At 56.1% G+C, this 25744-nt stretch overlaps 1 protein-coding gene across 5 annotated transcripts in view; it reads right to left on the reverse strand.

Annotated features, from left to right (window-relative positions):
- The window catches only part of PAX2 (paired box 2), a 90056-nt gene extending 64984 nt beyond the window's left edge, over window positions 1–25072 (reverse strand). For 3 of the 5 annotated variants that reach the window (XM_018041683.1, XM_018041680.1, XM_018041681.1), the window contains exons 1-4: window positions 24875–25072; window positions 14356–14466; window positions 10713–10881; window positions 9793–9990 (exon numbers count right to left, since the gene is read on the reverse strand). In XM_018041683.1, coding sequence (XP_017897172.1) covers window positions 9793–9990; window positions 10713–10881; window positions 14356–14466; window positions 24875–24899 — 503 coding nt within the window. In that variant the 5' untranslated portion in view covers window positions 24900–25072. The remainder of the gene's footprint in view (window positions 1–9792; window positions 9991–10712; window positions 10882–14355; window positions 14467–24874) is intronic. The other 2 variants (XM_018041684.1, XM_018041682.1) reach the window with 1 other exon arrangement.

A 25744-nucleotide genomic window follows, 5' to 3' on the forward strand; every position in this document is an offset into this window, starting at 1 on the left:
CACATTCGTATGCTGGAATCGCCTTTTTTAAGCAGCCACTGGCCATGAAATGAATTTCTCTCAACTTTTTTTTGTATCCAACCTGGGAAGCCATCTCTTAAGGAGTCTGCACTGCCCTCCAAGCTGTCTCCCTGGGGTCAGGAATTACTGTCTTCAAAGCCAAGTTAAAGGGAGATGAGGGTAGGGAAAGAGGCACACGTGTGCTGGATTGGGAGGGCAGAGGGCGGGAGGGTGAGCATGAACACAGTTTCTAGGAGGCTGTACCCTCTGCAGTGAGCTCAGTGATCAGCCCAGCAGACTGGCTAAAAGATCTGAGAGTCTCTACCCCCACCCCCACCCCCCAAAAAAGACACTCCCCCGACTCCCTTCCCAACACACATACTCAGTCAAAAGCCAGGCTTTGGCTCCTGCTTCTCTCCATCTCAGCCATCTCTCTTCTACCCTTTTTCTCCCTCATCCTGGGCTCTCTTAGACTTTCCTCCCCAGGCTCGTGGTGAGCAGGAAAGGCAGCCCCAGTCTCAAGCCCAGGAATACGTCCTCTTCTCCGGCTCTCCCAGTCATAGTCCACAGGAAGGCGACTGTCCTGGTGTGTCAGCTCCTCAAGAGAGGCAGAGCAGAGCATGCGGAACACGAAACCTCTTTTGGTCCCTAGAGGAAGGATGGCCTTCCTGATCTTATCAAATCCTCTCTACTCTTCCCTTAGAGTCTACTGAGATTCGCAGCCTAACTCAAAGCAGCTAACCTGAGTAATGTTGAGGAAGAGAAAGAGAAAGGAGAGGACGAGGGATGCGGGGAGGGAGGGGAGGTACCCACTCCACAGATGATAAAAGGAGATAAATAGCTTGACCTTTGTCCCTATCTAAATGTACACTCCCTGTGAGGACCTCAGCAGACACCAACCAAGTAGCTGCTGCTAGTATTGCCAGTAGCATGTCACACACACACACACACACCAGTCCCGCATCGCACACAGCTCCACACCCTCACCTCCAGCAGAGCAAATGCACACGTGCCTGCACACAAACTAAACTGTGTTGGGACCCTCTGTGCACCCGATAGGGGGCCCCTCATCCACCCACTGCGATGCTGACCATCTCATCAACCCCATGATTTTCTGACAACATCCCAAACAGGCAGGCCATCCTGGTGAAGGCGGAGACTTTTGTCCTGGAACCCAAAAATGCCTTCAGCTGGAAACTCTCTGAAAGGCTAACCAGTCTGCTGTTGTCCACTGGACAAGATGGGCAGCTAAAGCCTTTTAAGAGCTCCTGGTGATGCCAGGCCCTTTGAGACAGCTTCCCAGGGCATGAATGCAAGACTTGGCCAGATGCCATGAGCCCACCCACTCTTTCCAAAACAGAGCCACACGGAGACCCCCAACACAGACGCACCAACCCCTCTCAGAACCACACGCTAGGCAGGCACCATCTTGTCCTCTAGAATTAGGAAGAAGGGTCATGGGATATAGGGCAGAATGAGGGCCTCTTCCGTAACCATCTCTGGGGCCTGTCGGGCTGGGGGCTGCCCACAGGCTCCTGGTCACCCTAGGCTTCCTTCACCGACCCAGCAGAGACCCTGGGGCCACGAGGGCACATGAGGCCCGGAGGCAGCTGCCCTAGTGCTCGCTCCCATGTGTTCATGCCTGGGGGCCCCTGCGCTCTCCCTTCTGCCCTCCTCCAGTCTCCTGAGTCCTTCTCTCCATTTCCCCAACTGACTATGCCTACAGTGGGCACAGCTCCCCTTGCAGCCTGCTGCCTCACAGCCCTTTCTCCTCCTGCTGCCAGGAGCCGCCCAGCTCGTCCTTTGGCTGCCTCTGTTCCTGGATGGCTTCGGGAGGGGTTCACTGCAGGGGACTTCATGCCGGGCTGAAAGCAGGCAGAGGAGTCCAGAGCCAAGTGGCCAGGGCTCCCAGGTGGAGGGGGCTCTAACCTGGAACACCCAGGAAGCCAGCCCTCCCTTCCTTCCCCTTGGCTTCCCTCCCACTGTCTCTTCTGCCAGGGACCGGGCTGGAGTGACCGCACTGCAGCAGCCCCGCAGCCGCTGCCTGCCTGCCTTGCGGTATGCTCCCTGGTACAGGCAACCGTGGGCTCCAGGTTTTAAGACTTTAGCTCCCACACCACATCCTTTGCTCTGCCACCTTTCTCCTCCCAGGCTGGCCTCTCCTTTTCTCCTTAACAACCTTCCGAGCCTCTCCTGGAGGCCACCCCAGCTGCCTGCTCTAGCAGCCGCTCAGAGCTCTGGCTCCCTGCAACCTTCTGACACGTTCAGGCCAGGCAAGCCCAGCCCAGCAAACCCAGGTCCCAGGCCTCTGCCTTTCACCTCTCAGCCTCATCACCTCCTTCCTCACTCTTCCTCCTCATTCTTACTTTTGTTCTTCCCTTTCCATGTGCATCACCCCCTCTCCTCCTCTAGCTATGAGGACTTAGAACTCGTTCCCTTCCTCAGGGGCTCCAGGACTCAGGGGCTCTGGAAATGTCACATCCCCGATACCCGCCCTGAGATGACAGCTCTGGTCTGAAGCTGAGAGGTAAGTTATGTCCAGTTACGCAGACCAGGGGCTACAAACCAGTGGCCCATGAACTGAATCAGGCCCGGAGATGTATTTTATTTGACCAACACAGAGTTTTTAAAAGCGAAATCTCAGTGCCTCTAGGCTGGGCCTGTGCAATCCAGCTCCTGATTCTGTGGCTCTCACCACCTCTGTCCCAGCCTCCTCAGCTCTCCCACCGACCTTCCTCACGGGGTCCTGGAGGCACCTGTCCTCATGACCTCTGCAGCCATACGGCATCTCCACTAACATGTTTCTCACCAGTCTGGACTTCAGGGCACTGCTTTCCTTCCCACACAGCCCCACAATAGACCCCAGCCTCTTCAGAATGCCAATAACTCTGTTTCTCTCTCATGAAAAACTCAAATACCTTCTTATCATATTATCACTCAAAACCCACAAGAGTCCAGTTCTTTTTATGGTTGTTGAGAATGAGCCACAGAGGAGCCTGGCTCCGCAGCCTCGCCCATCTCCCTCCTACATGCCTTCTCCTCCTAGCAGAGAGCTCCCAGGTATATACAGGGCCTTGCTTCTTCTTCCCCTGTCCCAGGTCATCCTCCTCTGGTTTTCTACACCCTCCATAGCTCCCCTGCACCCAGATCCCAAGCATCTGCCTCTGCCATCATGCCCTGCGGGGTTTGGTGTCCAAGCCCTCTCTGGTTCCCAGCTCTGTTTCTGCCCTCCCCTCCCCTCCCCTCCCCGGCCCTGCCCTGTCCTACCTCAGGTTCTTCCTTATTTCCCTGGCACCTGGATTCCTGGGGCAGGATTTGGAGGCTGTAACTAAGGCCTGGCACTTAGGAGCTATGCCCATGACGGTGTCTCAGTGCTGCTGCCATGCTTCCTGCTGGGGGCATGGTGGGCCTTGATGGGCCACTGCACTGTAACTCTGCAGCAAGGGGGTGCACCAGGAAGGGCATCTTCTTAGCTGCTTTTGCAATTGGTCCTTAACTAGTTCTGCTGACAGGACTGGGACTCAAGTGTCAAAGTGAAGATGGACAGTGGATCACAAAGCTCTCTATCATAAAGGAGCGTCACTGTAGCAAAGCCCCTCGTATTGCGGGCTAAAGAGAGTGCTACAGTACAAATAAAGATGGAAGAAAAACTTGGTCCCAGTTTTTCCAAATTATGGAATGAGGACTTCTCAACTCAGCCCTATTACTGTTGCCCAGTGGCCCGATAACCGCCTCAACGACTGGCCTGATGGTCCCAGGGACAGGGTGTCCAGTCTGTGACTCCAGGCCATACTGCATGGGCCTTGTCTGTTTTCTGCTCTTGACCTCAGAGCCCATTCACCAAGGAACAGACACAAGTAGGCACAAACACACACACATCCACACACCCTGAAGATAGCAACCTCTGTTGCCCATAAACCATCATGAATGTACTCAAGCTGCACCTTCAAAGCACCGAAACAACGGGAAGAAAAACATTTCAACAACCTGCTCAACGGGAGAAAAACATTTCAACCCAGTAGTTCAGTGGTAGACAGATAAACCCACAGTGATTTAATTTTAAGCCCATTCAATATTTTACCTGTTCCTGGGCACTGGTTGTGAGACACTGTCCCACACCCCTGAGATCTATCAGAGGCCCTTCTCTCTTCTCTAGGCTCACCCACATGGCTGGATGAGTGGTACTCGACATGGCTGCACCTGTACCTGTTTCCCCAGCATGAATGCAAGAAACTCTCCCTCGGAGAATCTGACCTAGGGGAGGGCCAGTGAGGGAGTGGGGGGGGGGGGTGAGGTGAAACAGCAGGGATTCAGGGAAGTGGCAGGCCAGGCTCACACCCTATACTACACCCTATTCTTTTAAAGAACAGGAAGTGAGAGAGAAATTCTTTCCAGTGTACAGTTTCCTCTTAAAGAACTCCAACTCCAGGTAGCAATAAGGAAGGGCTAAGAACGGACCTGAACTTTAAGAGGTGAAGTTTCAGAGCAGTTGGAGTTGGAGATCTAGGGAGCTGGGGACAGAAAATGAAGCCCCTGGTTTAAGGCACTCCTTTGTGGGCTCAGAGGGAGAGAGTGCAGGCTGGGGAGGGTGGGGAGCCGGGAGGTTGGTTCATCTTCCACATCAGCTACTACTGTAGCTATTCTTTCTATGCAAGCATAACGTTCTAGTCCACAAACACACCATCACATATACAACCACACTGTCTCACATACTGGAACAAGCCCACTTCCCAACTGTTCCCTAGCGCCCCAGCTTCCGACGGTGCCTCCAGTCCCCTGGGTCTACTGTGCACAATAATTCCCTCCAATATGCACACAAAGCCATTGCTCCATCTCACTCCCTCCCGAATATTCCCTTCACTAGGCACCCTGTCTCCCTTCTCCAGGGGCTCCTCCTGTCTGGTCCATCTCCACTTGGCTAATTCCCCCCGTGGCCCCTGTATTGAACTGTTGTGTTGTCCATTTCCCTGTGACAAGGGCTCTGGTTACAGAGTTATTGATTGGTTTTCATGCAGACAGATGGGCCCTTCCGAGCTCCCATCGAAATCCCTGGCTGTATGGGCTGATTGTTGCCTCTCGGGGTGTAGGATTGCACTGGAGACCACCCTCCACGCAAGCTCCTTTGCCCAGACTGTGGACGGTAATAAATGGAGGCAGCCTGAGCGATAATAAAAGCAATTGAGTAGGTTACCTGTGCAGACACAAGATTTATGCCTCTTCATATTTGATGTGATTGTTTTATTGAGTTCTCGGAATAGTTGGGACACACTTTATTTATTTAGGGTTCCCCCTCTAGTTTCCTCTTTGAATCACCCTCCAAAATGCACCTGGAGCTTTCATTATGGACAACCCCTCCTGTCCTCCTCTTGTTCCTAGAGTTGCCAGTGGAGGTATGAACTCAGGGCAACCAGCCATCACTCTCACCTGAAAGCCATCTTGTGGCCTGACTTCCCACTCGAAGCCTGCCCACAGGGAAACAGTTAGACCAATACAACTGCTGGCCAAGACATCTAAAATAACTAAGTGAACAAAGATGGCTTTTCAGGGGGACAAGTCCAGCTCATTTAAAGAAATAAGAGTGCCAGCAGTCGTGACTATTTCACGTGTTATTCTAATGAGGGGAAGCCTCCTTAGAAGCAGGAGACATTCTCTAGGGAAGGACAGGTGGGCAAGGGTCTTCCGACAGAAACTGGCACATCTGTCCACTAGAGGTGGCCTGATCCAGAAAACCAAGGGGCACACAAAGCAAGTCCTTTATCCTTATTTTTCCCTTTCCTCTGTGGGGAGAAGCCTTCTTCTTTGCCTTGGCTCTTGGCCACAAGACCAACAGACCTGACCACCAAACAAGTGCAAGGGTATGGAAATGTGGTGGGCAACGCAGCCTCTCTGGTCCAGCTTTGTGCCAAACCGGGTCTGTCCAAGAGTCAAATATGCTATGTTCTAGAACCTGAGTCTCAGAAAGAGACACAGACCCCAGCCCCGAATGTGTCTTCAGCATTCCCTTGGCTGGGATGAGTGGCTCCCAGCTTCTTTGGAAAGACCTCTGAATGAACAGCTAGACCACCTGTCACCCCAGTGCCAGATTCTGACGAAGACTTGCAGATAACACAAGATGGAACTGTTTAACAGCCCTGGGGCTGGTGCCTTCTTGAAGCCAGTGTTGCCACGGCTAGGAGAGTACATATGCTCACTTATAAGCCAAATAGGTTAAGGAAGGGTGTGGGTAGCAGGTGATTGGTGGGAAATTGACTCTGGGAGGGTCCACTTGAAAGATCTAGGAGCTGGGAGTGCCCTGGTCCCACACAGTATAGTGTCGGCTGAGAAAGCTAAAAGATGGATGGCCTCCTTGTCAGCTCAGTCCAAGACAGTACCCTCAGGGGATCTTCAGGAACACTTGACTCTCGCTAGAGTCTGTGCCTGTGCCTTCAAAGGAGCTATATTCCCTTCCCAGAGCAACAGCCAGACCTGAAGACGTTGGCATATAATCAGGAAAATCCTTCCTGCCTAGCCAATTGCTCAGCGACGTAACTAGGCAGGTGACTGTTAGCAGGGTGGGTCCCCCTCCATCTCCTCCCCACTCTAGGCCATTTCCCACATGAGCTTTCAGCCTCAAGTCACCTGTTTATAAACACACCCCCCAACCCCCATACACACAGCAGCAGTGTTTAAGCACAAGCTGAAGAGCTGGCAACTCCACACTCAACGGCCAGTAACCCCAAATTGAGAGCCATTCAGATAAATTCCGCAAGTTAAACAATCCGGTCCAGCCTCCGGATTTTTGATGGTGGTTTCTGCGAGTGAGGGTGAGATTGGGAGGCCTCCCTTACCTACTCCATTGGCTCAGAGAGGTACTGCTATGAGGATTTGCCAATGGAGAAGGGGAGTTGGATGTCCAAGCCTTTATCACGACAGGATCAGAAAAAGCCAAAACCATTTTTAAAGCAGGAAAAGCAATTTAGTTTATAACCATAATAGCATATTTCAAGTGCGGTGACAGCATCTGTTTGGAGGAGGAGAAGATGAAAACCCTTGCGATTTGGCTCAGGTGGATAAGCACGTGTGGACTTCCTTTCTTGCCAACAGCCAGTACAGACACATCCTTGATTGTGAGTATTATAAAGTGCCCAACACAAGCGGCACCTCACCCACAGTAAAGGTCTAAACTCGAGAACCACCCAGTCCCCAACACACCATACTTTCAACACAGAAGAACATCTCCAGGTTCTTCCTACAAGGAGTGAGAATTCACAAAGTTCCTGGCATCAGCAGTACCAGCAGAAATCCCACTTTTAGCAGCCTTTAGGGTGAAGCAATGCATCTCAGACAAACCTTCCCCTTCAGACCAAAGCATCTGGAGGCATAATGCTAAGGGCATCTGGCCCAGATGCATCCCCCCAGACCCAATTCAGCAGCATACCAGGAAGCCCCCAGAATTCTTTCCCACATATGAATCACAATGCAAAGTCAAGAAAACTCTGACCAAGCCTTGTTGACAAAGCCAGCCAAGAAGCCTCACTGCAGACCCAGGGCTGGCTCATGCTGCCAGCAGCTTCCCCGTTCTCTTCCCACTCCCTGGCCATCTCCAGCAACACCTGCCCACAGATGGCTATAGTTCCACACCCAAAGGTAGCCTCTGTGTCCCTCGGGTGATCACTCTCTGTGTTAAGCAAATCCTGCTGCTGTCAGAGCTGTTAAACCGAGGTCATTCTCCCACTCTCATCCCACTAGCAGCTCACTCTTCTACTTTCTCCCAGTTCTGGTGAGTGCACCTCAAGGCCTCTGGAGCTTGGTCCTGGGGTCATCCGTCCCCTGCTCTCCGTGGCTTTTCAGGATGAGAGCATTCTCAAACTTTTGCATAAGCCAGCTTCCCAAAACATCTTAGCCAGTGAGAGGTATATAGTGGGGAGAGGGGGGAAGAAGGGGTGCCAGGCAAGGGGTGCTGCCACCACACCTGCACTGACTGCCCCAATCTTCCACGCCCCCAGAGCGAAGCACATTGCTTTAACCAAACATATCTTGGGCTCCTCCAAAGGCTTGCAAATCCTATCACAACAAGATTGCTTCAGAATACCAGCACCCAGTCCCATCAACACTGCTCCTCAGCAGGGCTTCTCTCTTCCCAAGACCCCAGTTCAAACCCACTCCCTAGACCAGTAGCCAGCCTAGAGGTTGAGAGGAGACATTGCTTTGTACCCTTCCCACTCCTGCCCCAGCCCCAGAGCTTCCCCAGCCTCCTCCACTGGCTTTTAAATGCAAAAGACTCATTCCTCTCCCAATACAGGTTGTGTGTGTGGTGGGGGAGGGCCCAGTCTTTCTCCAGCTCCTTTGGAAGGTGTCTGAATGTCAAACCGCTATGCTCTCAATACCTAGCTGAGCCAGGCCCAGGGAGCTGGAGGGTTTTCGGAGGGTGTATAATTAGCTGATCAGTATTATGTTACCCTGTTCATAACTGAATAACCATTTTAATACAGATGGCACACAGTGGGATAATTTCTGGGGTCGCCTCGCAGTACGTTACAGCACGAGTGTGGCAGAGGGAATCTTCTTTAGCCAAGGTACATTCTACCAGCTAATTTTACCTGCTGTTTTCAGGATGATTTGGGATAATTCCATATCATTTGCAAAATATTAAAAAAAAAAAGAACCTTGATACGTGATGCCAGTTTCAGAAAAAGGCACCAGCTGAATTATTAGTTGCTCTGATAATGAGCCTATGAAGAGTGTAAAGAAAAACACGGGTATGAAACCCTCAGCCTTCTTCTCATTTGGGGATTTGCCTTAAAAAGCAAGGGGCCAGGGTTGAAAAGCTGGCCAAGGCTGTCTGGAATTTGCACAGGGTCTCTGCTGATGTCAGGTTGCGCAGTTCTGTGATGGGAAAGCCATCCTGGGTCCCCATCTCCAAGTGCTCCTGTTATGTGCTATACCTGCCACATGTATACGCTGGCCTGGGTGGGGTGGTACATATGTGGAGTGTGCATGTATCTTGGAGAGCACACTGGAGTGGCTCGAAGATTGAGAGACTAACTTGTGCTACTATATGTTGAGCTGACTCCAGCCTGAGTTGTCACCCTGTGCCTGAACCTGTCATCAGTGCAGCCTCAGGCCTGGACACAGGTCCTCTAGGTGGTTGGAGGCATCTCCTGAGCTTCAGCTTCAGGGTCCAGAGTTCTCCCTCCTGACTTGGCATCCCACTCCTTGTCTAGCTTCTCTGCTCCCTGCCAGCAGTTTGCTGGTCGTTGATGTTTGCTCTACAGGCCTGGATACTGGTGCTAATAGGCCAGAAATTTGTGTGGAACTGGCTAGCAAGGCCTGGGCTCCCAGGAAGGCCACCTTTATAGGAGTCAGCAGAGATGATGGGTGGGGGGAGGCGGGGAGCCAGGACAGGTGGCTGCCCCTGGGGAAGGGAGCATGCCTTTAGAAAGGAAAGTCTGTTTAGAGGCGATGAATAGGACGCTGGTCATTTTAAAGGCTTCAGCTGTGGGCTGTGATTGTCTCTAGATACCGAGGCGCGTAATCTTGGAGTCTTAATTACCACAAACACTTGGATTCATTTCCAGGACGCCAGCGGGAGAAGCCTGGCAGGAAATACCCAGTCCTGAGCTGGAGACAGCCCTGTCTGTCTGTCTGTCTCTCTGCCTCCCAGGTCCCCTCTCCCTGCCCAAAGGACCTGGGAGCCTAGGAGCAAGGGCAGGCGGAGGCTGGAGAAAGAACGGAGCTGGAGCTGGGAGAAACTCTGGTGCGCGGGAGCTGGGAGCTGGAGCCCCGCCCTGCAGCCCAGCGTGGCTTACTCACCTGTTGATGGAAGAGACGCTGGGCACCGTGTCGTTGTCACAGATGCCCTCCGCCAGAAGCCGGTCCCGGATCTCCCAGGCAAACATAGTTGGGTTCTGTCGCTTGTATTCAGCAATCTTGTCTACAACTTTGGGTGTTGCCACTTTTGGCTTGGAGCCGCCGATCACTCCGGGTTTGATGCTGCCGGTCTCGTAGTACCTGCGCGGGGAAAGGCAGCAGGGTCAGTGAGAAGCAGGCGGTGGCAGAGAGTGAGGCTGCAGGCTCTGGAGCCGCTAAGCCACTCTCCCGCTGGAGGCAGTGGTGCGGAGGGAAAAGACCTAGCGTGTCTGAGCGGGCTTCCAAAGCCACTCGGCTAAGGCAGGGATACGTCGGAGGATGAGGGCAGGGACAACAGGGACGCTCTCTCCCAGAAGGTGGTCGTACCAAAGGCTGCACACACAACAGCTGCAATAGGCGAACAGGGAAGCCTGGCCTTTCATTTGAGAAGAGCAGGAGGAACAGCACTTGGAGGCCTCCTGCCCATTCCCGCTGAGCACAGGGCCCCTATGGGAACCAGGACTAACCTTGTACCTCTCAAGCTGATTCTTTTCTCGGGGCACCCATCTTTACCTTCACCCTATTCCTCCAACCCTCCCTTCCAAAGAGAAGAGCTGTCCTTCCGTTTCTGAAGACAGGAATCCGGCTCTCTCCCAGGGAGGAATCTGGAGCCTGGCAAGTGCGCTGGACGGCGCTTCTGGGGCCGCAGTCACCACCTGCGTGCCCTTGCCCAAAGGAGCCGCTCTCCAGATAGCCGCAGTCAGGGATCTCCCACGCCCGCTAGCGACCTGCACTTTTAGCCAAGCCCTCGGCTGAAGACCCAGGGCCGTCCAGCCCGCGAAGGAGACAGGGGCATCTCTCAGGGGCGGCTCCGCGACCCTCACCTGCCCAGGATTTTGCTGACACAGCCGTGGCTGACCCGCAGCTGCCGGGAGATGTCGCAGGGCCGCACGCCCTGGTGGGCCAGCTCCACGATGCGCTGCCTCACCACGTCGGGCAGGGGCCTGCCGTTCACAAACACCCCCCCGAGCTGGTTCACACCCCCGTGCCCTGCTGGGGAGAGACAAGAAAAAGACACAACACCCCACACACAGCAGGGACCGGCCATTAGTCAGGGTCCGCGCGCGGCCCAGGATGGGAGAAGGGAGCAGGCAGGGCGGAAGGGCATGTTCCTGGGCTCGCGGGCGAACGGCGGAGGCCGACCACAACGCAGGGGATTAGGGACAGGGAGCCGCGGGGCCGTAGAGACGCGGAAGTGCAGAGGCTGGGCGGAGGGCTGGGAAAGGACGCGCGACTCCAAAACCGGTACACGCCAGGGAGAAAATGAGGAAGGGATGGGCAGCGGGGCGAGAGGGGGTAAAGGGGGAAGAAGGGGAGAAAAAGAGCCAAGTGGGAATTAATACCGGCAGGAAAGAATGTAGGCAAGAGAGGGCCGGCGGAGGACAGTGCGCAATCCCGCCTGAGCCGCAGGCGAGAGGGAGTTGTCGGAGCGTGCTTGGAAGTGGATGATTCTGGGGTGCTGGGTAGGAGAGGAGCTAAGTCCCTGACATTCTCCCCTCTGCTCCCTACCTCTTTCCTTGTATTTATTTGGAATTGGAGTCTTCCTACATCTTTCCCCGTGTTTTTATTGTGATTTTTTTTGGGGGGGGGACAGGGAGTTTTTCTTTCCTTTATGTTTTCTATCTTTAGGTATTTGGGGAGCCATATCCCCCCCCCCCCGCCTAGTGTTTAAAGTTCAAAGAAAGCCAACTGAAGGAAGGAAGGGGCTAGGCTGAAGAGGCAGGGGCCCAGAGTCTGCTGCGTTCGGTGACAGGGATGCAGTGGAGAGCGGTGAGGTGCCCGCTAGCAACCACAGAATGCAGACTGCTTGGGTTCATTCGCCTGCCCCACTGCGCCAGGCTGGGGACCCACCGCCTTGCCCAGGACACATGGTACAGGTTGCCTAGGTGGGCTGAAGGTTTACAGGGCACCCTGTGCAGCCAGCCTCAGCCAGCTCACGTTCCTCTGACCTTTTAGACCTCCGCTGCCACTCAGGAAAGGGGACAGCAAGGGCGTTTGCTCTCCTGGGCAAGAGGAGGGTGCTGGGTCTCCAACCTGACTCCTGCTGCAGGCGCCCAACCTCGGAGCCGTAGTGGTCGCCGGATGCCAGGCCTGAAGGTGCTGCCTGGCGCCCCATTCTCCCTGACTCACAGCAGTCTAGAAATCCTGCACCCAGAGCCATCAACACGCAGTCGCAGTTACTGAGCAATCCAAGCACAGAGTTCTAGCGGCAGAGTCCAACCTGACCGGACCAACAACCTGCAGCCCTGTCCTGCTAGCCTCTGGAGACTTTCGGAGAAAGCGGGGACACCTGCACCCGGCTTGCTGCTCTCCCGTCCCCTTCTGGGGGGACCGAGAATAGGGTCCGGCTAAACCTCTAGGGAGAGGCCTCTGATCTCCAGGCTGGGGGAGACCGAAGCCTCTTATCCTACCCCTCACCCATGCTAGGTTCCCTACGTCTAGCCCCACTCCTCACCCCTCCCCTCCCTCCAAAGCCGACCATCAATAATTTAGGCCCCGGGAGAACTCGCGTTACCGGTATGAAAAGGCGGCAGCTGCGGGCAGATTAAAGATGAATAATTCAGCCTCCCCGGGCTCCGGGCCCGGCCCCTCGACCCCAATCTAAGGGGTGGGGAAAGAAAGGGGGTACCGCGGGAGTCCAGGGCTGGGGCCGAGGGCCGGTGCTGAGTCGGGCCTAGACTGCGCCACCGCCGCCGCCGGCGCCGACTCCGGCTGCCGCTGCTGGCCGGCTAGCCCGCGCCGCGGTCTCTCCCTTCCTTCGACCACCTTCGGCTCGCCTTGCTCCCCTTTGGGCTTCAAAGTGGTACCCAGTGGGCGGCCAGGACTCGGCAGATCCCACGCGGAATCGGCGAGAGAGGAGAGAAAGAGCAGAAGCAGCAGGGCCAGGAGGCCGGCTGGCTGGGCGAAGACGGTGTGGTACCCGGTTCCACTCCCTCCGAAAAGGAGACAGGATTTCAGGCTCGGCTGGCACAAACCGGCGGGAGCCGGAGGTCTCTGGCTCGGATTTCCTGTCTATGCTTGGAAATTATTTAGGGAAATATATTTTATCCCAGGAGTACTTTTAAAAGCATATATATACATATATATGCTAAATAAATGCTTAGAGAAAAATGCAGCTCTCCCTCCCTCCTGGACTCTCTTGTCCAAAGCACAGATCCAAGCCAGCTCTAAAAAGTTTCCTTGTGAAAAGTTACAAATCATCCTTGTTTATTAATCTACAGAGAAGTTTTCTATTTAGAATCTATTTACCTTTTGGGGGGGAAAAGCCTGCAAAAAAAAATCTCTGAATTGTTTCCAAGCTAAAGACATAGGACAAGAATTAGATAAATTCAAATTTAATTTAAATAGTCCTCCTTTCCTATTTTAAATTTATTTTCTCCCCTTCTCTTTTTTACTGTAACATTTTTTTTTCCTGTTTTCTTGCTCTTTCTTAGCCCTGGTTTTGGTTTCTCTTTTCTTTCTCCCCAGCTTTGGCATTTGCCTTCCTTTTGTTCTTCCCACCTCCTTTTCTCCCTCTTTTCTGATCCCCTGGCCAGGTTACTGGTTGGATCATCCTTACCAGGGAGTGGGAGACTGGCAAGGAGCCTCTAGAACTAGAAGCAGAGCAAAGCTTTGGGACTGCTTGGAAGGCTTTTCTATGTGATATCTCGCTGACTTCGATTTCTCCTTGGAACCCCTCTTTGTTTTTAGAGCATCTCCCCAGGAAAGGCAGAGAAAGATGACCACCACGTCTGGCCAGTCTCAGACTCCCAACTCCAGGGACACCAGACGGGAAGTAGGATGGAAGGCAAGAAAGAAAAGAAGAGGAAGGAAGTATTTCAAACCAGCCCACATGAAGCCTTGCCTGGGCTGGTAGGGCCAGGAGAAGCTGGGAGCTGAGGGTCAGAAGGGGGCACCCCACCCCCACGCTCTTCTGCCTGATTGTCCTGACACTGCGACTGCCTGTGCGGGGAGTCTTCTCCTGGACAGCCACACTCTAAGTTCGAGAAAGGTACAGATGAGAGGAGGAAGGACGTGGGGGGGGGCCAAACAGAGAGAAAACAAAGTAAGCATAACACAAAACCCTAAAAACTGCCTGCCCATTAGTCTCCCAGCCCCAGGCAAGAGGGTGGCCGGGGTGGCTGGAGCCAGGGTCATGGGCTGTGGATCCACTATTTAAGAAGAAGCAGGTGGAAGTAAGGAAGAAAGGATGGGCACCCGGGAGGTAGGAAGGCAGGTAGTAGGATAAATATGAGAGACATAAGGCAGAAGGAAGAGAAGGGTCTTTAGATAGACCGAGAAATGGGAGAAAGAGGAAGAACGAAAAGGGGGGACCAGGAGAAGCCAGGGTGGCCTCCAAGATGGGACCTGAGCATAAGAGGCCAGAGCCGCCTCAGGACAGGACAGGACAGGACAGGACAGGACAGGACAGGCTAGGGTGGGACGGGGAGCCCCGAGCTGGGACAGGAGCCGGGCGCCGGTACTCACGGTGCATCGCGGAGAAGGGGTCTGCTTTGCAGTGCATATCCATGGGGAGGCAGAGGAGCGGGAGCAGCGCGGCCGCCGCCGCCGTGTCGCCTCTCAAACTCAACTTCAGGACTTGAGGAGAAAAGGGAGGGACGGGGGGGGAGGGAGGGTGAGTGGGCGCCCGGCTGCGACCAGGCGCTCGAGAGCCGGGGGCGCTGCGCTCCCCGCGGGGACTCCTCCCGGCCCGATCGGAGCTCGCAACCGCAGCGGCCGCAACTTCCCACCGTCGGGGCGCGGGGCTGGGCGGTCAGCAGAACGGCCCCGGGGCGGCAGGTCGAACCGGGGGGACCTGGGGGCGCATGGCGCGCGCGGCAGCTGCGGCCAGGGCTGAGGCTGGGCGGGGAGACGGCTCGCTCAGCTCCCCTGGAACCCGGTCATCCAGAGGCGGCAGTCGGGAGTGGGCCAGGAGAAGGGCGGCCCGAGGGCGCCAGGCGGGGAGCCGGGCTGCTCCAAGTGCCGGTGAGTTGAAGAAGTTGGCAAAGAAGTAGCAATCCTCGGGATGTCCGAGCCGGCGCCTTCGGAAGGGGAGAGCGCGAGCCGGGCCCCCGCCCCCGGAAAAGGCTGGCGCGCGCCGCCGCGGCCGAAGGGCCAGGAGGGAGGGAGGGAGCCGAACAACGCCGGCAGCACTGGACTGGCCCCAGGTGGGTTGCGTTTGCGAGAAGACTCGGCCGCAGACTGGAGCCTGGGCTCCCGGTGTGTCTCTCTCTAAAAGCTGCAAAGCCCTCTCCAGACCCCCTCCCCCTCCCCGCGCTGGGAGATGGATGACTTGTCAGACAAAGGCAATAGATTCCACCACTCTGTGATTCGCCAGCGCCGGAGCCCGGAGCTTCGGCGAGGAGGGCCCCGCGCCTGTCACTCCGGTGCCGGCGAGGGGAGGGCAGGGGAGGGGGAAACGGGAGGGAGGGAGCGAGCAGCGGGCGAAGGAAGAGGGAGGGAGGGGAGTGGGCCAGGGGGAGGGTGAAGGGGAGCCTGGGATTAAAACTACACTGAGAAACGAAACTCGCCGATAAGATAAACGTTAGATAAGGATAAAGAAGGGCCAGTCTAATGAATATTCAGGCAACGACAGAGGACCGCAGAGCGCGCCACGCTCCGAATCCGGCTCGAAGTCCCAACTCACCCAGCCCTGCCATCCACCGGCCAGTGCCCGCAAGAGCCACGGAGCCCCCAGCTCGGTCCGCATCCCTAGTCCTGTTCCCCCCGCTACTCTCAGCTGAGTTCCCTTCCGTTCCTCCTGGTTCTTCCTTCCTCTCTCTGGTCCTTCCCTTTCGCCTGTCCCTCCTGAGGTACCTCCCCACCCACACACCCCCAATTCTCATTCCGGGGCAGTGTCCGGCAATTTGTCCTCTCCCGTCCCACGCGCGGCTGCGTGCAAGGCTTCCCTCGTCCCCTTGCCTAAAGGGGTCTGGACAGTCCAGAACGCGAGCTGGAGACCTCCGGCGGGGACCCACCTGCCTCAGTGGGACCCAACGGACGGTGCGAGAACCCGGGGACTTTGCTCCTGGACCCTCAGGTGGCCAGGGAGGGGGCTTGGGGAGACAGTGCAGAACGACCGGTCGCTGGCGGCAGAGGCGGCGGGAGATCAAGGCTCGCCTCGCTCTCCCCGGCTGGGGAGAAGAGGCTGCGAACGAGGCTGAGCGCCGCCCGCTGCCTGCTCGGCGGATCCAGAGCCAGCGCAGGAGGCGCTGCGCGCTCGACCCGGCCCAGCCGCCGCAGCCCTCGTCCGCACTCGCTCGCTCGCTCAGGTTAGCTCGCGCAAGCACCAGGCAGGAGAAGCCCTTTGTCTCCTAACTGGTTAAGTACAGAATATCCGGGAGATCTTTATGAAATATTTTCCCTCCTCTCATAAATCATCTTGGCACTTCAGCTGATGTTTTAACTCTCTCCCTCCTTCGCTCGCTCCGCACCCCCCCAGCTTCCTGGGTCTGCGAAAGGGCGGCTCAGGGAAGCCCGCGATGCGCTCTTGCAGCCGGTACTCGAGGCAACTCTGGCCCCTGCCTGTTGACCCTGGCGCCTGCAGAAGAGCCGCGGACTCGCGCCGCTGTCTCTCTGTCCGGAACCTAGGCTGCAGCTAGGTTGGGGGGTCGAAGGCGGCTGCCCCCGCTCACCCCCCGCTCCGACTCAGGTAGGAGGAAACTCCTATAGGGCCTCTCGCACGTTGGTTTTCAGAACTCCCTTCATCCTCGGCCCGGTTCGGGCCAGGTTCAGACCGACAGGGTTTCAAGCTCCCCACTCTTTAGGAGGTCGGATCTGCTGGGATCCTGGCATTTCCTCTCCTTCCTGGATCCTCCGGAGCCCAGTTCGTTTAATCCACTTGCGGAGTAACTTCTGAAAGGAAAAGTCCCCTCCCCACCTGCCCCCTCCTTCCCAGCCCTCAGCCCCACATCCCTTGGGCGGCCCAGCTGGTTCCCTCGGGCGGGAGATGAAAGACGCAGGGTCCAGCCCCGAAGGTCAGTCTCTTCCTCTCGAGACCTGCAGATGGCGCTCCTGGGTTTCCTTTGGCCTCACAGCCCCACGAACACGCACTAACTTGGTGTGGGGAGCGAGAAGGGAAAACCGTCCCCGGCAGCCTAAAGGGAATGGCTCTCGGGCCTGGGAGCAAGGGGCTCTCGGGTGATATTAGCTGGTACAGCCTCGGGCTTCTTTCAGGGAGGTAATTAAGTCACAATTGAGATGAGGGGGCCCCCCCCTGCATGGAGGAAGGGTCTTCTTTACTGAGAAGGAGCTCAATACTAAAGGAGCCCTTTGCCCCAGGTCTCCTTATGTTGGTCTAGGAAGTTGTCTTAGGGAGTCTGAACTCTTGGAAAAACTGGACAGTGGACAGCACCCCTGTCTGCACAGAGACTCAGATTTTTCTAGAATCAGCCAGACATATCCTTAGGTTACACAGACTATGAAGAAGCCTGGGTGCAGACAACAGGCTTTTTTTACATACCAACGAAGAGGGATTTTCTTCTCTTGTAAAGGAGACGGTACACAAAGTGTGCTGGAAGTTGCGCTCACACACCTATACTTGACATGACCCCCTGAGAAGTGAAGACCCTTCCCTGACAGTCCAGTTCCCAGGTAGTCCCTGGGACTCCAGAACCCCACCACCCTGCTCCTGAGACACTTTTCCCTGTACCACGCCAGCTGGACATCCACCCTCCCACCAAGCCAGCCCCTGGCACCTTCCTTTTTGGCTCCAGCCCATTCAAGGACCTAGAAAATCAAAGAGCAATATTCCATGATGATTAGAAACCCTTTTAGTCAAGCCCGGCCTTCTCCCAGGGCTCCAGGCTGAAGGACTGGCACAGATTTCTCTCCAGAGGCGCTGGTCTCTCCCTCTGATGTTCTCTTTCCTGTTCTTCCCTTTCTTCTTCTATAGTCAGTAGAGGAGGGGGAAAAAAAAAGCCAGAAAGGAAAAAAAGGAAAGAAGAGGAAAAGAAAGAAAAAGAAAGAAAACAACCCAACCCCAAACACAACCCGGGCTCCGACCTGTCAGGGTTGGTTGCTTTTCCCGTCTGCCTCTAAATGAACCTTTTCTCTCTGGTGTTTTCAAAGCGGCCCTTCCACCCCCCAACCTAGGGGCATTTACACTTCAAACAAGGCGCCCGCCTCCCTGCGGAAATTTAAAGGCAAATAAACTTTTGGGGAGTTGCTCTGATACCCATCTCGGGATTTGCTTCATTAGCCGCCTCTGTGCATCTGATCTGCCCAATAAATCTTCCTTGTGGATCTCCGCTCCTTCACCTTCTCCGCTCCCTTCCCTGCCAGGCTCACCCGGCGCCTAGCGCCCCCGCCTTTGCCTCCTTCCTCACTGATGAGCACTGGCCGCCTGACTCTCTGGCTGTCTCCTGCCTGCTCTGCCGGGTGTAGGTGTCCGAGGCTAAGGTCTCCACTGAGCTTCTCTCTCCTCCCCCACAGCATACACACGCAAAGACGCCCCAAGCCAAGAGCAACTAGCACCCAGAGCTCCCAGATGCATTTCTGGGCAGACTGTGCTTGAACTCAAGTGGTCAAAACCCTGTCTGCAACCCCTAATTGCATGCTCTCCCTGCACAATCCTTCAGCTCCTTTTCACGTTTCCCATGTAATTTCTTGGACTGAATTCCCTAGTCTGCCCCAGTGCTTTCTGCCCTGGCGAAGAAAGGCTGAGGCTTGGCTGCCTACCCACTGCAGGCAGGGCCCTGACCCAGGGCCTGGATGCCTGACCTGGAGCAGTTGGGGAAGGTGGCTTGCCTCTGAGGGGAGGGCTTGGTGGGGGCCCAGGGAGCATCTCAGTCATGCCCCTCCTGGACACGTCGGCCAGCCTTCCTCCTTCCACTCCTTCCACCTCCCGGGGAGCGGCAAGGGGAGCCAGGGCTGGGGCTCTGAGTGAGGGGATTAGAAATTCCGAAATTAAATGTATCTCCCTAGGAAATGCTCCCCACGGTGCGGACCAAATTAAATGCATTAAAGTTCAAGGCGGGGAAAGCTGTTTAGAACCAAGGGGGAAAAAAAAACTAGTCCAAAGGGAAGAAAAGCGAAAACAGAGGAGGGAAGAGAGGAGGGTGGAGCAGAGCATCAGCTCCACAGCCAAGCTCCTTTTCAGAATTATTCTTAGTTTTGGAAGTCACCACCACCAGAAAAAAAAAAAAATTACAAGAAAAGAGAAAAAAGTTCGACTGACAATCTAAGTCTTGGACAGCCAAGGCCCACTGGTCCCCAGGGTCCCGGGGTGCCCCTGGGGCGCATCCTCTCTGGGACCAGGTCCCAAGCGGCCGCTTCACGCACTGGGGCCCCACTTCAGCTCGCCCTGACCAGCTCCGGCCCGACCCTTTCTCCTCCTCCTCCCGCTTCTCTCCCCGCCCCTCCCCCTTCCTAGCCCTCTGGTCACGTTGGAGGATGGTGTTTTTTTTTTTTTTTTTGGAAGAGCTTCTGGTACAATATGGAGCACCATGGGCTGCAATTTCACACTCCACGGCACATTCCCCCTAAAGCTACTTTCTTTTTTTTCATCTAAGACCCCCTAATTTCTGCTTCCTCGCTCCCTCCCTTGCTCCCTCCCACCCTCCTGCGCTCACTCTTCTTTCCCCGCTTTTGTTCCCAATATTTGGGCTCCCTGCGTGAAGCCCGGGGGGCCTGACTCCCGGCTGGCCCCGCCCGCTCTGTCTGTTGGTCCTGAGGAGGCCGAGCGCACGTGCTGCGCCTTTATCCTCCCCGGCCCCTCCTCCTTTAACCCGGCTTTTCCTCACAAGAGGTCCTAGCGACCTGCCGGCCCTTCACAGTCCCTTTGACGAGAAACGACAATGCAAGCCACTTGGCCACCAAAGCGGCCTCTTAGCGGCACGGGCCTGCCAGGTGGCTGCCGCCAGTGGGCCACCAGACTGGGGAGCAGGAAAAAAAAAAAAAAAACTGTCAAGCCAGGAGAAACTGGGCCAGCAAGGCTATAGGGTAGGAGGTAAGGTAATGAATTCTCTGTCCAACAGAGAACAAGCTGGAAGGCGGTGAGGGGGGCACAAGAGGCCCAGTGAGGCTCTAGTGCTCCAGGACACAGCCTGCCCTCCCCCTCTGCTTCTAGACCTCTGCACAGCTAAAGGGCCACTCACCCAGGGAAGGAGCAATAGCTTCCACGTGCACAGTCCCTTTGCCTCTTTGAGCCTCAGTTTTCTTGCCTGTAAAATAGGGATAATTCCACCTGTCTTGCTTCTCCATGGAGCTAGCCAATAGGAAAGCATTTTAAAAACCAAATATGTCTACAGTAGACTTTCTGAACACTTAACCTTTCACAAAGAGGGAAGAGAGGGATCTAGGCACTCAGGGCAGGGGGTGATGTTTCTCATCCAACGTCTACCCTATAAAGGTAAAGAGGACTCCTCACTGCTTTCCTTTCTGTGTTCCTCCCTTTCAGATGTTTTTCTTTCTGTTGTCGCAATGCACCCTTGTCCATGTTCATCACTCTACTTTTCTTTCCCTGCCTTTCTTCCATTCCCACTTCTTCCTGCGCCCCTCTCCCCACTGCAACTGCTAGAGGATCAGTTAAATACCACGCCCTGGCCAACAGCCCAGGTTAAGTGTGGCCTCAGGCGTGGTCCCCTGTGGGCAAAATGGTTGGGAGGAAGTGGCTTGCTGGTGGAGATTTGGGTAAGGAAATCCCATCCAGTTCGGTTCCAAACAAAGAAAGTTGTTCCTCCCAGGACCTGCAGTCAACCTGCCAAAGCCAGAGCGGAGATAAGCTGGCGGGGAGAGGCCTGACCAAGGGGAGGAGTGGAAGAAGGGAGAGAGGAGGAAAAGAAAGGGATGTGAAAGGTGCTGAGGGACCAGAGAAGGCACGTGTCTCTGGAAGGGCCGAGGAGGCTGGCTGGGGTCAAGCCGGGGTGCCCACCTGGCCATCTGCCTTCCTCACTTCCTCCCCCAGGGTGAGAGAGTCCCAGTGAGGCTGAGGGTCTGTGGCGAGTAATGATTAACCCTCTTCTCAGCCAGGCCCTGAGCCCTGAGCCTGACCCGGCTGGTGAAGGGCGATTGTGCCGGCGGACCTCGGACGTCCCCAGCGACACCTTCCAAGCCACCGCCAAGAAGGGGGCTGCGGAGGAAGGGGACAGAAGGTAGCATGCGGGAAGCCAAAAGGCAACGGAGTATAGGGCAGGGGGAACGCAACTTCAGATGCTGGGCAGACCAGGGAAGTGAAATAGCCACCGCCAACGTACAAGGAAAGGAAGGGGCCAAACGCGGGTGAGGGCGCGCGGCTCCGAGGCGCTGAGGGATAGTTGAAGAGGGGCGGGCTGAGTTTTTCCCGAGTTGCAGCAAGCACCAAATCTACTCTCCCGGATCCGTCCGCGGCGCTCCCGCCCTCCCTGCCTCCTCTCCCAGCAGCTGTGCGGACGTGAGGAGCAGGCGGAGAACGCGCCAGAGCCGAGAGCGGGTAAGGAAGGCAGGGGGAGCCCCGCCAGACAAACAGGGAAGCCAGGGGCAGGGCCGCCCAGGCAGGGGCCAGGCTGCCCGGCGCCGCTAAGTGGCCGGAGACAAAGGACCGGAGCGGAGGGGAGAGAGAAGGGCTGATGAGACTGGGAGAGTACCAAGGAAAAGGGGTCTCTCTGGGGACTGGCCGAGGGTCGTCTGCCCCTCCCGCCTCTGCCCACCCCAGCCTGGAAGTGGGTCGTCCCGGGGTTCACTATCGCTTGGATTCCAAGCCGGAGGGCCTGTGGCCTGGAATCGGGCAGCGAGGTGTTGCTGTGTCTGTGGGGTCGTGTGTTTGTGTGTGTGTGCGCGCGCGTGTGCGCGCGCGCGACAAGGTTTAGGGAAGGGGGAGGGGTGGAGAGGGGAGGGCCTTCGCCTTTGGGTCAGACCCCTATCCCTAGCTGCCACAAGCCTCTGCCCTCTATCCTGCGCGGTCCAGAGCGGTCCATCCACCGAACTTGAAACAAAAGGGCTTAACCAAATCCCTCTGGAGTCGGGGCACGGAGTCTTTCTAGAGAAGTGCTTTGGTCTGAGACTTTAAGGGTTACCTGCATCCAGGATTGTTTCTTAACTTTCTGCAACGGTTCCTGGGAGGAGGGGCGGGGAGGTTGGGGGAGATGCAAAGTAAATATCGGACAGAAAAAAAGCCCAGGTCTCAGTAGGTCACTCCGGCTATCTCTGAACAGGCTGGTCGGGAAGTCTAAGACCTGCGGATAACGAAGGTAGAGAAGAAACTGATGGAGAGAGGAAGCCTCTTTCAATTTCTAAATCTATGGAGAATTTCTGATGTGTCTCCTTGAGGGCTGAACGCCTCTTGGTGAAGGGATCCTGTGAGTGTGTGAGTGTTGTGAGGGTGTGAAAGATCTGTGAGGCAGGTGGAGTAAGTGTCTAGGCAAACAGCTGTGTCCCAGGCGGGGCTGAGATAGGCGCTCAGGACCCATACCCAGCACCTCCCCCTCCCCTCTCTGCCCTCAGCCGAGGCTGCACCGAGGCCAAGGCCTCCGCAGCCTCTTCCAGCGGGGCCGCCAATCAATCCTGCAGGTCAACACAGCAATTAATAACGGGGTGAGGAGACCTGGCAAAAGAGGGTGGGAGGCATCAGGCTGTGTCTCCCCCAGGCCCCGAGGGCCCGGCTGCAGGAGTAGGGAGTAGGAGGGGTCTGGAGGGGGCATAAAGACACCTGAGAAATCAGCGTGGGCCCAGAGCCACAGGAGGGAGAGAGAGGACCAGAGACAGGGAGGCAGAGAACTTGCTGGGTCAGGCCAGTGGAGTAAAAGGAAGGTCGTTAAATAAAGGACTTATTTTTATGGTTCTGAGAGTAGAGGCATCGATGGCCAAAAACCGCAATTGACCTGATAGCCGATCCTTTCCAGTTACCCCTTCTCTGGCTTTATCCTGGTGGTCTTCGCTGTTTCCGGACAGGCTCAGCGATACTAAATAAAACCCGCATCCTTCGCAAACCCGTCTGCGCCGGTTGCGCCAGGGCGTCCGCCAGGCACGCTCGCTCCTGCGCGTCATTTTGAACCAGCCGTATGGGTCTAAGAGGGGACCCGGGGCCCTCTAGGGCACGCAGAGTCCTGGTTTGTTCTGTGCCTCGGCCAGAGGTGTTCAAAAATGAGGGGAGGGCCGAGGGACCGGAGGAAGGCAGTGAAAAAAGAGTGAAGGCGCCTTGGAAGGGAAACATTTCCTTGCTCAGACCCAGCCCTGCCTCCTGCCCTGTTCCGCAGCTCCTCCCTACCCTTCCCCAAGGCCTGGCTGGGCTGGCGGGAATGTGATCCCCGCGTCGGCCAAAGCGGGGAAAGGAGGGAAGGGAAAATTGGAGTGCTGTGCGCAGCTGGTCTTCCTGGCCGCTGGGCCGACCGCGCCGGGAGAGCGGATCGTCGGGCAGATGCCGGTAGGCGCAGGCGGCCCTGGGTAAGCGCCCTCGCCTCTTGTGAAGTATCCCCAACGCCAGGAAGCTTGAGATGAGGGCCCGGAGAGGTGCCCAAGGATGCCCCCACCGCTCTGCCTTCTCCTTCCCGAGGCGCTGGGGATTGGGTCGGGCTGTGTCTTCCGGGAGACTTGCAGGGACTGGGAGCCAGGTCCACACACCCCAGGCCTGCGAGGCAGTGAAAGCCTCCTTCCACGAGGGAAAATGGCAAAGTGGGAGTGTCGTGAGCCTGAGCAGACAGGACCGGGAAGGAAGGAGGGGTGGGGGCAGGAGGCAGTAGGAGGCAAAATAAATAGATTCAGAGGGAGAGAGAAGCTCTGTGCAGGAGGGGAAGAAAGGGGGAGAGAGGTTCCCAGGAAGGCCCAGCCATTAGGTCTGTCCTTGGGCTGCATATTTATACGGTCGAGGGGGTGCACAGATGGGCTCTCAATTGAATTCCATCTTCAACACCATCAGAGATTGATTTTGTACTCGCTTTTAATTTTGCCATAATTAATTAGATCATTACAACTGTTTGCTATTGATCTCCCTACTTAAACCTCCGGTGCGGAGGGGTGGCCCAGATCCCTAAAAGCCCAAGAGGCCCCAGTTGACACTCTTGGGGGCCCAAGTTCCCCCAGTGAGGACAAGGCCCCCGAGAGGGAATGGAGGTAGCTGAGGGACTAGGCCAAGAAGCTACAGGAAGGGCAGTGCTGAGGGTGGATAAGCAGTTGAAAGAACTGGAGCCTGAGCTGGTAGATGTGGGGAGGAGGGAGAGGAAGAAGGTGATTTGGAGAAGGAGAGGAGTGAGGCAAAAAGGTCTGGAGTTAGTCCTTGACCTCTGTGGTATTATTTGAAAAACTCTTGGAAACCTGATCCAACCCTCTCCCTCCTTGACAATCTGAAACTAAACTTGGGTCCCTGGCTTTCCACCCCTGTGCTACATCAGGAAAACTAGTGGGCAGACAGAGTGGAGGTGGCCGGCCTGGGGGAGGGAAAAGAGAGAGGAACAGCCTTCCACTGCCTTAGCCCGTTGGGTAAGCAGCTTCAGATTCTCCTCCCTACTCAGGTCCCCCGGGGCCTGACATCCCTCTTCTTGTCCCAGGCCTCCCTGGAGTTGTTTATTTTGGGAGCAACCTTCTCTCCACACATATTATCTACACCAGTGCTTACACTCTCGCTCATACTCAAATACACAAGACCCTCACACATGTGCACAGAGACTTGTGCACACAGCCTGTCCTCACCCACTAGCACACATGCACCCACACTCCATCCCCACTAGAAACTAAGGCCTTCCCAGTGCTCCCAACTTGGGGGAAGTCGGGTGAAATATTTCTACACTGAAGGAAAGCAAAGCGGAAAGATCAAGTCGTAAAGGCACAGCAAGAGAGCCAAGGCCAGATTCTGCAAAGAGACCAAGAGAAGTTGTAAAACTCACGTTTTCTGGGTGGAAAGTTTTTCGTCAGTTTAGAGGACACTGGGACGGAAGGCGGGAGGCCTCAGCGGTGGGAAAGAGGCCCCAGGGCTCCAGTCCCCAGCCATGCCGCCGGGCAAGCACCAGAAATAGAAGTGGAGTCCCTCAGTTGGCCGCCCCCGTGCGTTTCAGTCACCCACTTGCCTGTGGCGCCTCAGGGTCCTCCTCGCTCTTACCTGCCCGGCCCGCGCGCTGTTCCATGCTCTGCTCCCCGCCGCTGCCGTCTGGGCCTGGGTCTCGCTTCTCGGCTTCTCTGCGGCCCGACAGCGCGTCTCGCCTTTGCCGCCGCCGCCCTGAAATCTGGGCGCAGTCACCCAAGACCGAGCGGCTCAGATAACCTGGGCTGCTCGCCGCCTCGGTTATGCGTTCCGCTCGCGCCCGCGCTCACCCAGCCGGCCGCGCCGAGGCACAGCCACGCGCCCAGGAGCCCCAGCCTCTCCGTCCCGCGCACACGCGCGCACACGCACCCCGGCCCCGAGCCCGCCGCAGGCAAGCCGCCGCCGCGCTGCCGCAGGCACCCAGAGACCGAATCCCCAGCCTAGACGCCGGCACACCCTCTCACCCCACCCCCCTCTTCGCTGTCACTCGCTCCCGTCAGTCGCCAGCCTTACACGCAGGGGCGTCTTCACTCTCATGCGTTCCCCAACTTTGTGCGTTCCCCTTCTCCACGACGCTCGGCGCTCGCCCCCTGCCACTTTCTCCACTAGCACTTACTCCGCCGCCTGCCACACGGCTTAGTCTTAATACATGCTTCCAAGATTCCTACACACGCACCCCAACTTTCTTGGGCGACATAATCACTCCTTGTCGCCAATACATTGTGAAACTGCTCGCTAAATCCCTTACAAGCCTCTCCTGCTCCAAATTTTCTTTCCATTCTTCATTAAAAAAAAAAAATCAGAATACAAGGGAAAAGTTCTGGCTTCCCTGCCTTCAGGAGATGAGGCAGGCTCAGAAGAAAGGGAGAAAGCCCAGAACCCTCCACGGCTCTGGCTGTGCTCAGAGGCCCACCCGTCTGAACCACCCCCTTCCGCATTATTCTGGTC

The sequence above is a fragment of the Capra hircus genome, chromosome 26, assembly GCF_001704415.2.
Source record: "Capra hircus breed San Clemente chromosome 26, ASM170441v1, whole genome shotgun sequence".
NCBI lineage: Eukaryota > Metazoa > Chordata > Mammalia > Artiodactyla > Bovidae > Capra > Capra hircus.